Source organism: Syngnathus leptorhynchus, chromosome 16 (genome assembly GCF_054491065.1).
Source record: "Syngnathus leptorhynchus isolate UIUO chromosome 16, UIUO_Slep, whole genome shotgun sequence".
Lineage (NCBI taxonomy): Eukaryota > Metazoa > Chordata > Actinopteri > Syngnathiformes > Syngnathidae > Syngnathus > Syngnathus leptorhynchus.
Window position 1 is genome coordinate 4,538,757 of NC_141210.1, and position 12,237 is coordinate 4,550,993.

The following is a 12,237-nucleotide window of genomic DNA, read 5'->3' on the forward strand; positions in this document are numbered from 1 at the left end:
TGACAATTTAAGCAATTTGGGAAGAATATAAACATTTATTTAACTACCTTAATGTTGTTTGAGTTCCTAAGTATAATATAAAAATGTATTTTATTTTATAAGCATGTATTATTAAACCCTGCCCACCTTCTGCAGTTCAGGGGAGATTAGGTGCAGATTAGGTTTTAGACGTCTTGCTTGGCTGCAGGTTTTCATCCCGATAAATATTCCAGGAATGTCACCATTCATTTCCCCTGGGTGTAGAGCAGACATTCGCCTGATGGGGGTGCTGTTTGACGCATCCCATTTATTAGACATTAGGCAGGTTGCTAGGTGGTGATGTTCAAAAGCAAGTTGAGTCCAACATCGGAGCTCACACAAGGAGAGAGCAAGAGAAAGATGGCTCGTTTCGAGAGCAAAAAACAAGCCATTCATTGTCATTTCTCACAACAGGTTTCAGTGAGATACTAGGCGCGTAACTCGAGGCTGCTGTGCTCCACTAAACGGCGTTTTTTGAAGTGGACTTTGCACAAAGGAGGATCTGTGCTGGTGCACGAGTGAAGGAAGCGAGGAAGGTGCGCTCAGGTAATGTAACACCGAGCAGGGTCATGTGATCGACGCTCAAAAGCGCTTTCCCTAAAGAGGATGTGAGCGAGCACACCGCTCGCTCTCGAAGCAGGTGCTTCTTATTCTTATTCTCATTATTATTTTCATTCCTATTGATATTGGGATTTGATTGTCCGTTTACAGCTCGACCGGTTGAGGTTTGTGTTATTTCTTCTCTAATCTATAAATTATTTTACATATTTAATTTGGATGTTTAATATGCTAATCACCAAGGCATCATTTGAATGATTCACACATGTTTAAGAAGTAACTGTTCCATATTAAACTAAAAGAAAAGGTTGAATATTTTAATTTACGTTTATTCTGTTGATTTGAGTACAGAATAAACTTTTCAAAGCTTTTCCAATGTTAACGGGACATATACACCGTGAACTTCATTCAAAGCAAAAATGAACACTTTTCAAAACACTTTGTTTTCAAACTAAACAACAGAGAAGCTCTGTTGATGGAGCTGCATAAGTGTGTACACCCTCTCATCAATGTAGTTGTGACTGTGTTTAAGATTAACAAATCAAACTAAAACTCATATCACATTAACATTGCCAAAAGTTATTTTTTTGGATGACTTAGTTGGGTTTTTGACTTGTACCCTTTTGTGTCAAAAAGACAGGTTGTCCATCTTTGTGGACTGGTTTTATCTTTGGTGGTTTTGCAGTGATTAAGCTTGACTCACTGCTTGTTCCTCGTCTCTGTTTAAAATAGTCATCGGAAGCACATTGGTCTCGGCTTCGAAAAGCAGCGTTTGTCAGCAGATGGACCCCAGCTGATGCCAGCCAGACCCGGTCCGTGCCCGCGCACCTGGCCCGGTTCTAGACATGGACAGGTGGCCTTGCATGCCTGGCATCGCGGTGGGGCGAGTCCTTTTTCTCCTCCTGGTGCGCTTCGCTAATCATGCCTGGGGTGAGTCACTGGCTTGGCGCCTCTTTGAAAGTGTAACAATAATAATGAAAACAATCTTGAGGCTCGGTACCTTAGTGGCTAGCAGATATGCCTCGCAGCTTGGAGGTCAAGGTTTGAATCCACGCCAGGGACATGCAATCACTGATGTCATGGCTTTTTTAAAATTTATTCTAAGTCATGATGGTGGAATTTGATAAGTTATTTTTCTAGGTGATATTTTGTTTAAAAGGTTTGAGAACCATTGCACCTATGCTCATGAATTGCATTTCAGGGCAAAATCAATTTCTAGTCACTTTGTAATGCAGGCCGTGACAAAAGTTGAAAGGCGCATATTTTGCAAAGAAACACTGTAGCGTATCAAGGCATAATTAAATTTCTTCTTTTTGATCTTGGTCTTGCCTTCCCCCCTGCGCCCTTATCACGTTGCACTTTTGTCCTTGCTAACGTGACTATTTGCTCTGGTGAATTATTGACTCCGGGACTTGGTGATTGGTTGTTGTTTTTTGCAGTTTCCCAAAAGTGGCTCAAGCAGAAAGTCCTAGCTGCTGAACAGACAAATTTGATTGTTTACATGAGCGTTGTTGTTTTATTCATATCTTAGCGTGACTTTGATTCAGCTGACGAGAAGGTAGCAGCGCGCACTCCACATTCCTCAGCCTAACCTCCTCCTCCTCCAAGTGGTTACTGTGTAGTTTCGTGATGTCACTGAGTCATCACATGGTCGCTCACATGGATAAAAAAAAAAAAAGGAACAGAAGCAGTGCGGGTACAACTTAGCCAAGCGAGCAGAACGTGCAGCACTCTCTTGTGAGATAAAATGGAAACAATAAATTGCTGTAGTTGCCATGCCAACAAGATTTAGATAACAATGTAGCATGATTTCATTTCTCTTGCTTTCACTTTTTTTAAAATATTTTTACTTTTCTTTTGACAGGGAATAACACTGTATCGAGTGACTTCGGATCACAAAATGCAACAGTAAGTGAAGCCCATTACTTTTAAAATAATACCTTACATGGGAAAATGGGTGTTTTTATTTATTCCATTTTCAAATAAATTTACTTCCCACAACTCAAAATGATTTTTTTCCAATTGGGTTTTCCAGGTTACAGGTCACATTAACGGTTGAAAAACATTCACAGTGAAAAAGTTTAGAATTTTTTTTTATCTTGGTCTCATTTTTTATCTCATCAAAACCTGGCATTTAACAGGGGTGTGTAGACTTTTTATCCCTACTGAAATTAAGGCTAAATCCAACTCCGTGTTATAGCGCCCCCTTTTGCTTGGGATTTTCCATGACAACCTGACAAAGCATTTTCCATTTTTTTTTCTTCTTTCTGTTTCCAGGACACTAACATTGCAGCCATAGTGGCCCCCACCGTCACGTTGGGCCTCCTCGCCATAATCTTGGCAGTCACGGGCTGGCTGCTGTGCGTGGTAAAGAAAAAGCGGCAGACGGAAGGCGTGTACCGACCAAGCGCCGAGGAGCAGTGTGGCACTCGCAGCGTGGCCGCCACTGACGTGCTCAAGCTCCCAAAAGAGGAAAGACTAATTTGAGGATCCTCTTTGTTGGGGGGTCCCAGCTGAAAACCAACTTTTTCTTGAAAGCGCTCTTCAATCATTTTCCTCTGCACAAATGAAAGAGGAGCTTCAGTATTTTATCACTACCTAACGTTTTTCACTTGAAGTGGCTTTAAACTTGTTTTGTGATATGTATGATGCACCATGTAGTAAAACAATACCACAATGTCAGTGGTCATGGCAGCGCTAGAGGGGGGGCCATGAGGGCACTGGCCTCCATTGAGATGTGCTTGGAAACCCCCCCAGGTGCAACATTTCTACCATCCCCCAAAGAGAACATTTAATAAACCTTTATTAGCATTCTTTTGAAGAAGATTTTGTTGTTTTGCATACCCCATGAGATTGTCCCCTGCCAGTGCACTTGAACATTTTGTTACCCCAAAACACTGCTCATCACAAGTCAATTTTAGTTTGAATCAACAACTGTTTACACGTGTTGGACATTTGATTCGATCAATTTGTGTCATCGGTTTTAAAGTTAATTTATACCTTTGTCTAATAAAGGATTGCTTTATTTGAAAAATTGTTCTTTTAATGCATAAAATCCTACTGAAAATTGTCATCGCAAAGTCAGGGTGGGTCATTTTTTTTTTTTAATTTGGGTTATTTAACATGCAACCATGGGTGATCATGAAAACCTTCATGCTGAGAACTTCTCAGATAATGTGCCACAGATTAATTTCAATTAACATGAAAAAGTGATATTAAATATTTTAAATTAAACTAATAAAATGGTGGAATGCGGCAAACGACACAATAAAGACACAAGGATGCTAAAAGCGGCTTTTGAGTTAGATTTAGTTTTTAATGCTTCTCCGATGGAAATGCTTCACAGTTGAAACTCGCTTGCTTGGAAACAATGATGGGGCGGGGGTGCAGATGTGCGGGTTGAATCAGTGCTTTAACAACATAGCTTAAAATCACAAGCGTAACCTTCACTAGCGTCGCTAACACAACGGCTGAGTTCGAAACCACTCACTATATACTACTCAGTACTTTATTCTACCGGTGGGCTCAAACCACCGGAGCATGTAGGACCCAATCAGTGAATAATTCCCAACCCAAATAATTACTATATTTTAACTGAGCTGCAAATATGTAAAAATTACTGAGTGTTTCCGAAAACAGCTAACGTCTAATAAAACACCAGCGCGAGGTGGAACTAAGATGGAATGTTGAGGTGAAATGGTTAGTGAATGGTAGATAGGTTGGTTGAGAAGTTAGGGAGGTTTTTAGGCGCCCTCTTCCTCGCCCTCCTCTTCAAACTCGCCTTCTTCGGCGGTGGCGTCCTGGTACTGCTGGTACTCGGACACGAGGTCGTTCATGTTACTCTCGGCCTCGGTGAACTCCATCTCGTCCATGCCCTCGCCCGTGTACCAATGCAGGAAAGCCTTACGGCGGAACATGGCGGTGAACTGCTCTGATATGCGCTTAAAGAGCTCCTGGATAGCCGTGCTATTGCCGATAAAGGTGGCGGCCATCTTCAGGCCGCGCGGCGGGATGTCGCACACGGCTGTCTTCACGTTGTTAGGGATCCACTCCACAAAGTAGCTGCTGTTCTTGTTTTGCACATTCAGCATCTGCTCGTCCACCTCTTTCATCGACATGCGGCCGCGGAAGACGGCGGCGACGGTTAAATAGCGGCCGTGGCGCGGGTCGCACGCCGCCATCATGTTCTTGGCGTCGAACATTTGCTGGGTAAGCTCAGGGACGGAGAGGGCGCGGTACTGTTGGCTCCCCCTACTGGTGAGGGGGGCGAAGCCTGGCATAAAGAAGTGCAAGCGGGGGAACGGCACCATGTTGACGGCTAGCTTGCGCAGGTCGGCGTTGAGCTGGCCGGGGAAACGCAGGCAGGTCGTGACTCCGCTCATAGTGGCCGACACCAAGTGGTTGAGATCTCCGTAAGTGGGCGTGGTCAACTTCAGCGTGCGGAAGCAGATATCGTAGAGCGCCTCGTTGTCAATGCAGTACGTTTCGTCCGTGTTTTCTACCAGCTGATGCACCGACAGGGTGGCGTTGTACGGCTCCACCACCGTGTCGGACACTTTGGGCGAGGGCACCACGCTAAAGGTGTTCATAATGCGGTCCGGGTACTCCTCGCGGATTTTGCTAATGAGGAGTGTGCCCATACCAGAACCGGTGCCGCCGCCCAGGGAGTGCGTGAGCTGGAAGCCCTGCAGGCAATCGCAACTCTCCGCCTCCTTCCTAACCACATCCAGGACCGAGTCTACCAGCTCGGCTCCCTCCGTGTAGTGGCCCTTGGCCCAGTTGTTGCCGGCACCGCTCTGACCTGAAAAAAGAACACGCGATCAGCATCAATGAGCACATGATCTCCTACATTGGCAATTTTCAGAGAGCTCTGAACATCAAGGCAACCAACTTTAATATGGAAATTTATAAGTAGGGCAATTTAACTAAATATTTCAAGGTATGCTGTTGTGATGACTTACCAAACACAAAGTTGTCAGGTCTAAAAATCTGACCAAAGGGTCCAGACCTGACTGAATCCATTGTTCCCGGCTCCAGATCCACCAGGATGGCACGGGGAACATACTTCCCACCTACAAAAAAAGGAATTATCATTTAAGAAGCATATTTACCGCCTCCAGATTTTAGCATGTTGCATTAGAGCAGAGCATGAAGACAAAGGGCATTTAGACAAACCCTCGATTGATAAATTATTGATCAAGGGGTGCATCTCACGACTTTTGTCCATGTCGCTTATTATTCATGATGCATTTTCGATAAATGTAAGCATTTACCAGTGGCTTCGTTGTAATAAACGCTGATCCTGTCTAGCTGCAAATCACTGTCTCCATGGTACGTTCCGGTGGGATCAATGCCGTGTTCGTCACTAATCACTTCCCAGAACTGTATGGAACAAAAAAATAATAGATGATATATCTCAATCAAATGATGGAAGAATTAACATGATTCAAATATAGAACAAGACATACGTACATTTGAATATGCAATAAATAAATTAACATAATTAAAATATACCTAGCTATGCAAGTGCGTGATGGTGTAATTTGTTTAAATAAGGTAAAACTGGGTCATTGAGTGTGGGGGTGGGGTGGGGGGGTCTCCACCCTGTGATTGAATCACATAGTGGACTAATCTATCATAAAAATTCATTTAATTTACAAACTGTTGTTTTTAATTAAGCTAAATAATAGGAGGAAAAATCTTTAGAAACTCCTGCGAGCGTGGATTCGGCTTTCTAGGCCACTGTTCACTGACGCATGACCACATGCACGCGCTTAACTGCGCACGAACAAAATGAGATTTAAACGTGACAGCATGAAGCTTAGATTACCTTGGCGCCGATCTGGTTTCCGCACTGGCCGGCTTGAAGGTGCACAATTTCACGCATTTTGGGATGTGGGACGTGGAAGATTCGAGAAGATGAAGGAGAAGAGAAACGACGATGGCTCACGGCTGGCTCAATCGACGTCTGTTTCTTTCTGAGATGGATGCGACTCCTCCCTCTCGCAACGCTTCCACTGGACGAAAGCGGTGGTGCAAGATGACGTCATCGTCATGGCAACCAAAGAGTGGAGGAGAAGAGGGAGGGGCCGTAGGGCCGTGGAAGTGCGAGATAGGGTACGATGTCTGAGATGCTCCTATTGTCTTCTTACGCAGTCAGTTCTTTTCTCGTTTTTTAATCTCTCTCTCTCTTTTTTTTGTGTGGAAACATTGTTTAAAAATAACTCAAACGCTTGATCAAAACTTTTAAAAATAGAACAACACATTTCTGGATGCCACCCAATCAAACAAGTTCTAAGTGGCCACAACATTAGGTACACCTTAGATCCAATACAAGGAGATGTATGACACTATTTGACTTTGCAAAGACACCAGTACTCCGTTTATTGAGATCTTTTTATTTTTAATCTTAGTAAATGTTTTATACTGTCCCCTGGGGGTCATCGATATAAATTGTTTTATTTTTATTTTTATCTATCACTGCACTAAATTTAAAAAACCCAAAACAGAAATGGAGTTAGCCCACTCTACTTCTCAGTTCTCTTAGCAACCAAACATGTTTTGAAATCAACTGTGTCATGAATTAATTAGGGTGAATAACTGCTAATGTGGCGTGTCGATTCTGCTAACAGCAACAAAAAGCGTTGAGATCCTGCATGATTGCATTCCTCCGTTGTGCAAAGTAACCAGCCAGCAACCAGCCAATGACGCTCAACTTCCTGCTTCTAACATTTTTGTATTGTTGTCTGACTGCGTCCCTCAGCGACACCCACACAACCTACTTTGCAATAGAGCAGGATACACACAAGAATCATGTGGGAATCTCAGAGAACTTTTTAAAACCCTGCATAGGTGGACCATGTCACTTTCAGAGGAGGATCTCACCTGCCCCATCTGCCATGAAATCTTCTCTGACCCGGTGGTGCTGTCATGCAGCCACAGCTTCTGCAGGACATGTCAAGAGCGCTGCTGGGACGTGCGTCTTCGCGAGTGTCCCGTCTGCCGCAAGAAGAGTTCCAAGTCCAGCCACTTTCCCAACCTGGCCCTGAAGAACATCTGCGAGGCCGTGGTCTCCCGCAAAGAGATGGAAGCGGAGGAGGAGAGGCTGATGTGTCCCCTGCACAGAGAAAAGTTCAAACTTTTCTGTCTGGAGGACAAGGAGCCCATCTGTGTTGTGTGCCATTGCTCCAAGGCACACAAGGACCACCGGTGCTCACCTGTAGAAGAGGCGGCGACAGACTGCAAGGTATGGCGGCAGGGTGGGAACCTCCACCAGGGTTACACTGTTACAAAAGAAACTAAAAACAAGAATCAGGAGTGGGAAGTTTCCATAGAAAGAAAAAAAAAAAAAAGAAAAAATATATTTCTGCAATAGCCAGTGCGTGTCGGACAAGAAGAAGGCCGCAAAATAATTCAATAAGTAACCATGCAAACACTTCCGTGTAGAATGTTGCTCTTCGAGTCTGTCCAACAATCTGAACAATTCCAGCTAGGTCAAACTTTAACAGCGTATGCTAGCTCATCACTTTCCGGTTGGTTTTCCAGATGAAAATAAACAAGTCTCTCAAGAACCTGCAAGACAAATTGAGCAAGCTGAAGACCATCCACAAGTCCGACATGTTTAAGCACATCAAAGTGAGTTGGTCGAATTTTAAGAATGGATTCAAATAAAAAATAAAAATAAAAAAAGTGAATTCTTTGATATTTTGATTAATAAAACCTTTACAGCACTATTGGAATTCAATATAATGTATAAGAACTTTAGTAGAATGAACTATGAATGTCTTTTGGCTGTCCAATTCTGAGACAGAAAAATGTTTGCCATACCTGACCGCTAACCACTGCTACAAACCGATGACGGACCAACTGAGGCATTTCCTCTTCTAGGATCAGGCAGCGGCGACGCAACGTCTGATCCGGGGTCAGTTCGAGCAGCTCCGTCAAATGCTGGACCGGGAAGAGGAGGCCCGGCTGGCGGCGGTCAAGCGGGAGGAAGAGGAGAAGATGGCGGCCATGAACGACAAGATGAAGGAGATTTCGGCCGAGGTGATGTCGTTGGTCGAACACGTCGATGTCGTGCGCCAGCTTCTGGAGGAAGACGACATGGTCTTGTTGAAGGTCTGTAGATGAGCATTGACCTGAAGAAAAAAAAAAAAATCCATTATAGATCATTGAGTCACTCTTTACTTTTCACAGAACTTTAAAGATCACGAGGACAGGTACGGAATCATTTGGGTCTGACGTAATTGTTGACATTTGAAAACAGGAGTGTGATTGTGTGACGACAGAAACACAACGTTGGGCTCCGACAACATGAGTGGCGTTCTCATCGATGTGACCAATCATCTGTCCAACCTCAAGTATAGAGTGTGGGAAAAAATGCTGGAACATATTGATTATAGTAAGTGTGTGTGTGAGTGTGAGAGAGAGTGTGAGTGTGAGTGTGAGTGTGAGTGTGAGTGTGAGTGTGAGTGTGAGTGTGAGTGAGAGAGAGAGAGAGTGTGTGTGTGTGTGTGTGTGTGTGTGTGTGTGTGTGTGTGTGTGTGTGTGTGTGTGTGTGTGTGTGTGTGTGTGTGTGTGTGTGTGTGTGTGTGAGTGTGAGTGTGTTGAAAGAAACTTCCATCTCATTTCCTGCCTTTCAGCCCCGGTGACCTTGGACCCAAACACAGCACACCCTTGCCTCATCCTGTCAGACGACCTCACTTCCTGCCACTATAGCGACCAAATGAACTGTTGCCCTGACAACCCGGAGCGCTTCCACCTGAGCGCCGAAGTGGTCGGCGCCGCGGCGCTGGGCTCGGGTAGCCATCACTGGGTGGTGCAGACGAAAGGCAACCAGGACTGGCTCCTGGGCGTGGCTTCCTCGTCCATCCCAAGGAACGCCGAGGTCAACGCCAGGCCCGAGAACGGCTTCTGGACTTTGTGCTTTAGAGATGGCCAGGTCAAAGCCATGACCTCCCCACCGACACGGCGGCCTGTGTCCAAGACCCCGGAGCGAATCAAAGTGCACGTGGATTACGACAAAGGCACCGTGATGTTTTGGGACGCCGATGACGATTCGCTGATTCACGTGTACGAGCATACCTTTGGCGAAACGCTGCTTCCTTATTTTTACACGCAAAGCGGCCATCCGTTGAAGATTCTTCCGGAGAGGGTGCTGGTCACTATGCTGAGGCAATGAAATCTCGATTGGAACTTTCTGATTAAAATTCAATTCTATTAGCATCTTGTATTCAACTTCTGTAAAGTTTACTTGTTCATGTCTGGAAGGGATTCTCTGCAGGCCTGCACTATTTTTGCACCTTTAAAAAAAATAAAATGCACATAATGGCAAGCTCAGACACAGTTATTAAATTACAAAATGCATTATTGCTGTTGTACACACGAGGGCGCTATGTCAAATGAACTTTGTATTTTGCTATCATTAAGGTACAAGTATCTAAGCACAATCACGCTTTGAAATAAAGGGAATATTTATTTCCACAGTTGAACGTGTCTGATCTGGTTCCAGGTGGACAGAATATTATTATTATTATACTTTTTTTTTTTTCATCAGGGATGTGTTTTTATATCCACTATATAACTGACTACAAAGAGCAAAATTTAGGGCCTGATGTAAAAAATGTTCTAGTTAGCCAGATGGCTTCTGCGCAGGGGTTGTTTTGGTTTTCTCCTGGGGGACACAGGGGCACCACTTGTGGACACAGGCGTCCGGCAGAAAGGGGACCTTGTCCAGGCGGCATAGGTAGACCAGAGGCTGGATAGTGCTGCTGATGTTGAGAAAGGAGAAGCCGATGGGCTGCACGTAGCAGCGGAAGACGTCGGGAGAGTAGTAGTCCTCAAAGGGGAACAGGGCCACGGGCGGCAGGTAGTTGACCACGATGATGCAAAGGATGGACAGCACGATCTTGAACGCCTTCCTCTTCATGGGCCGCATGTCGTCCTTTCCGACGCCGCCAGACTTCTTCAGGGCCCACAGGATGCTGGCGTTGCACACCACCATCCAGGTAAAGGTGGCCAGGATCTCTCCGGTGAAAACTTTCTCGAAGTCGGGCAGACCGCCCACCGTTTTGGCGGCGGAGTAGGCGAAGGTGAGTCCGAAGACCAAGACGGACAGACTCAAGCGGTACTCGACACGCTTGAATCGGCCGAATGCCAGCGGGAACACGACGGCTAAGAAGCGGTCCAGACAGATGCAGGAGAGGAAGAGAGGCCCGCTTGTGTCCTTCACCCCGTAGGAGAACTTGAGGGCGGACCACACCTCCTTGCTGTGCCAGTGGTAGAGGTTGAGGAAGCTGATGGGCGTCATGGAGCCAAAGTAGGCGTCCATGAAGGCCAGGGAGCCCAGGTAAATGTCGGAAGTGGTCGACTCTTTGCGGTTGCGTACCAGCACGGCGATGACCAGCAAGTTGGCGGGGATGCCCACCACCACGTTGATGCACTGTAGCGTCAGGTCGTACAGAATGCCCTCCACTTGGGAGTCGCAGCCGTCGAACACGCTGAAGGGTTTCGCCGTCTGGTTGTCTCCCGTCGTCTCGTTCGCCGGCGTCAGCCAGGATGCATTGGCGGCCATGGCGGTGGACTCGGATGGGAGAAGAGTGGTGCAGTGGGCTTGAAAAAGTCTACACACCCCAGGTTTCTGCAAAGTGTATTCAAAGTGCCTCAGATTAAACCTAAATAAAAGTTCAGTTGTTTTTTGTGCTATCCTGGATCCTACTTGAACAGCTCAACTTTATTTGGGTTTAGACAATGGCACTTGTGTGTCAACATGTTCTAGATATTTGCGGTGGTGCAAATGTTGAGCAGAAGAGTACTGGTCCTCTGCAAACCGAGAGATTTAACAGCACGTAAACATGTTCGAAACCCCATCAGGGCTTTTTCTTCTCTTCAGGCTGTTATCTTGTTATTGTCACTTTGCGGAGCCTCCGCTGGGACCCAGCCTCTGTTTTCGGGGACGTCTCCATCACTTGGGACCACTCTTGCTTCAAGCTACGCCCATTCTGAGATGAATAAAAGGACGGCTGTCGGCACGTAAATGGCCTGCTTCGCCAATTTATGATCAGACCTGGACAAGTTTTTACATGGAGTCTAAGGAATGCCTTTTTGTTATTTTTATGGGGGGGGGGGGGGGGGTCTACTGAGAAACCAGTTGATGTCCTAATGTCTTTTTTATTTTATTTTTTGTTTTAGAAACAAAGTGTTCGTGCGCCTATGAAGGGCTGGCTGTTCCCTCTGCGGATTGTTTTCCCTCGGGGACTCTCGTGGGACTAATCACACCGACAGAAGATTTGTCTCCCGAGATGTAACGTGAAATCAATTGTGGTTTTACACGAGGAGAATAAACGTGGATTTTAAAAATATGCATGCCTGGTGTTATGATTCTGATTTAGTATTTATGTTTTATTTTTAGTTTACCTGCAAGTGTCTTTTTTTTAAGTATTTCAGGTAGGGGAAAAAAAAAAAACTAGTTTTTTTTTTCTTTCTTTTTTTAGAACTCTAAGACCATATATACTTGAATGTACATGGCATATTTTAGCAACGTTACAATAAATATTAAATTCGCAATATATATTTGTACATTACTGCTGTCACAATTTTTTCCCGAATTTAACAAAACATATAATCTAAAATTTAATCTCTCTATATTTGAGAGGGGATCTT

At 45.0% G+C, this 12,237-nt stretch overlaps 4 protein-coding genes across 5 annotated transcripts; 2 read left to right on the forward strand and 2 right to left on the reverse strand.

Annotated features, from left to right (window-relative positions):
* The first annotated feature begins 338 nt into the window (after positions 1-338).
* crb3a (crumbs homolog 3a) lies at positions 339-3,764 on the forward strand. Of its 2 annotated transcripts, none has more exons than XM_085932923.1 (4): positions 339-564; positions 1,309-1,506; positions 2,441-2,484; positions 2,854-3,763. In XM_085932923.1, exons 2-4 carry the CDS (start codon positions 1,422-1,424, stop codon positions 3,061-3,063), a joined length of 339 nt encoding a protein of 112 aa, XP_085789049.1. In that variant the 5' UTR covers positions 339-564; positions 1,309-1,421; the 3' UTR covers positions 3,064-3,763. The 2 variants fall into 2 exon arrangements, with proteins under 2 accessions (XP_085789049.1, XP_085789050.1); XM_085932924.1 differs by lacking the exon at positions 339-564 and adding an exon at positions 574-743 and having other exon boundaries at positions 2,854-3,764.
* Positions 3,765-3,877: 113 nt separating this feature from the next.
* Positions 3,878-6,817, reverse strand: tubb4bl (tubulin, beta 4B class IVb-like). The gene is made up of 4 exons (XM_085932921.1): positions 6,407-6,817; positions 5,850-5,958; positions 5,538-5,648; positions 3,878-5,377 (listed from the first exon to the last, which is right to left on the reverse strand). Exons 1-4 carry the CDS (start codon positions 6,461-6,463, stop codon positions 4,320-4,322), a joined length of 1,335 nt encoding a protein of 444 aa, XP_085789047.1. The 5' UTR covers positions 6,464-6,817; the 3' UTR covers positions 3,878-4,319.
* Positions 6,818-7,306: 489 nt separating this feature from the next.
* On the forward strand, positions 7,307-10,057 carry LOC147044268 (E3 ubiquitin-protein ligase TRIM35). The gene is made up of 6 exons (XM_085932920.1): positions 7,307-7,822; positions 8,122-8,211; positions 8,464-8,694; positions 8,773-8,795; positions 8,865-8,977; positions 9,219-10,057. The coding sequence occupies exons 1-6, from the start codon at positions 7,436-7,438 to the stop codon at positions 9,755-9,757; spliced, it is 1,383 nt and encodes a 460-aa protein (XP_085789046.1). The 5' UTR covers positions 7,307-7,435; the 3' UTR covers positions 9,758-10,057.
* LOC147044269 (G protein-coupled receptor 4) lies at positions 9,535-10,923 on the reverse strand. Its single transcript, XM_085932922.1, has one exon. The coding sequence runs from the start codon at positions 10,904-10,906 to the stop codon at positions 10,208-10,210; it is 699 nt and encodes a 232-aa protein (XP_085789048.1). The 5' UTR covers positions 10,907-10,923; the 3' UTR covers positions 9,535-10,207.
* Positions 10,924-12,237: the final 1,314 nt, after the last annotated feature.

Bases quoted from the DNA above. Each gene is read 5' to 3' on its own strand.
- LOC147044269 (XM_085932922.1), bottom strand. From the start codon at position 10,906: ATGGACGCCTACTTTGGCTCCATGACGCCCATCAGCTTCCTCAACCTC.
- tubb4bl (XM_085932921.1), bottom strand. From the start codon at position 6,463: ATGCGTGAAATTGTGCACCTTCAAGCCGGCCAGTGCGGAAACCAGATC. The intron at 5,649-5,849 runs GTAAATGCTTAC...CTTTTTTTGTAG, and splicing joins TTATTACAACGAAGCCACTG to GTGGGAAGTATGTTCCCCGT. The intron at 5,378-5,537 runs GTAAGTCATCAC...TTCTTTTTTCAG, and splicing joins ACCTGACAACTTTGTGTTTG to GTCAGAGCGGTGCCGGCAAC.
- LOC147044268 (XM_085932920.1), top strand. From the start codon at position 7,436: ATGTCACTTTCAGAGGAGGATCTCACCTGCCCCATCTGCCATGAAATC. The intron at 8,695-8,772 runs GTCTGTAGATGA...TACTTTTCACAG, and splicing joins ACGACATGGTCTTGTTGAAG to AACTTTAAAGATCACGAGGA. The intron at 8,978-9,218 runs GTAAGTGTGTGT...CCTGCCTTTCAG, and splicing joins GCTGGAACATATTGATTATA to CCCCGGTGACCTTGGACCCA.
- crb3a (XM_085932923.1), top strand. From the start codon at position 1,422: ATGGACAGGTGGCCTTGCATGCCTGGCATCGCGGTGGGGCGAGTCCTT. The intron at 1,507-2,440 runs GTGAGTCACTGG...TTCTTTTGACAG, and splicing joins CTTCGCTAATCATGCCTGGG to GGAATAACACTGTATCGAGT. The intron at 2,485-2,853 runs GTAAGTGAAGCC...TTCTGTTTCCAG, and splicing joins TCGGATCACAAAATGCAACA to GACACTAACATTGCAGCCAT.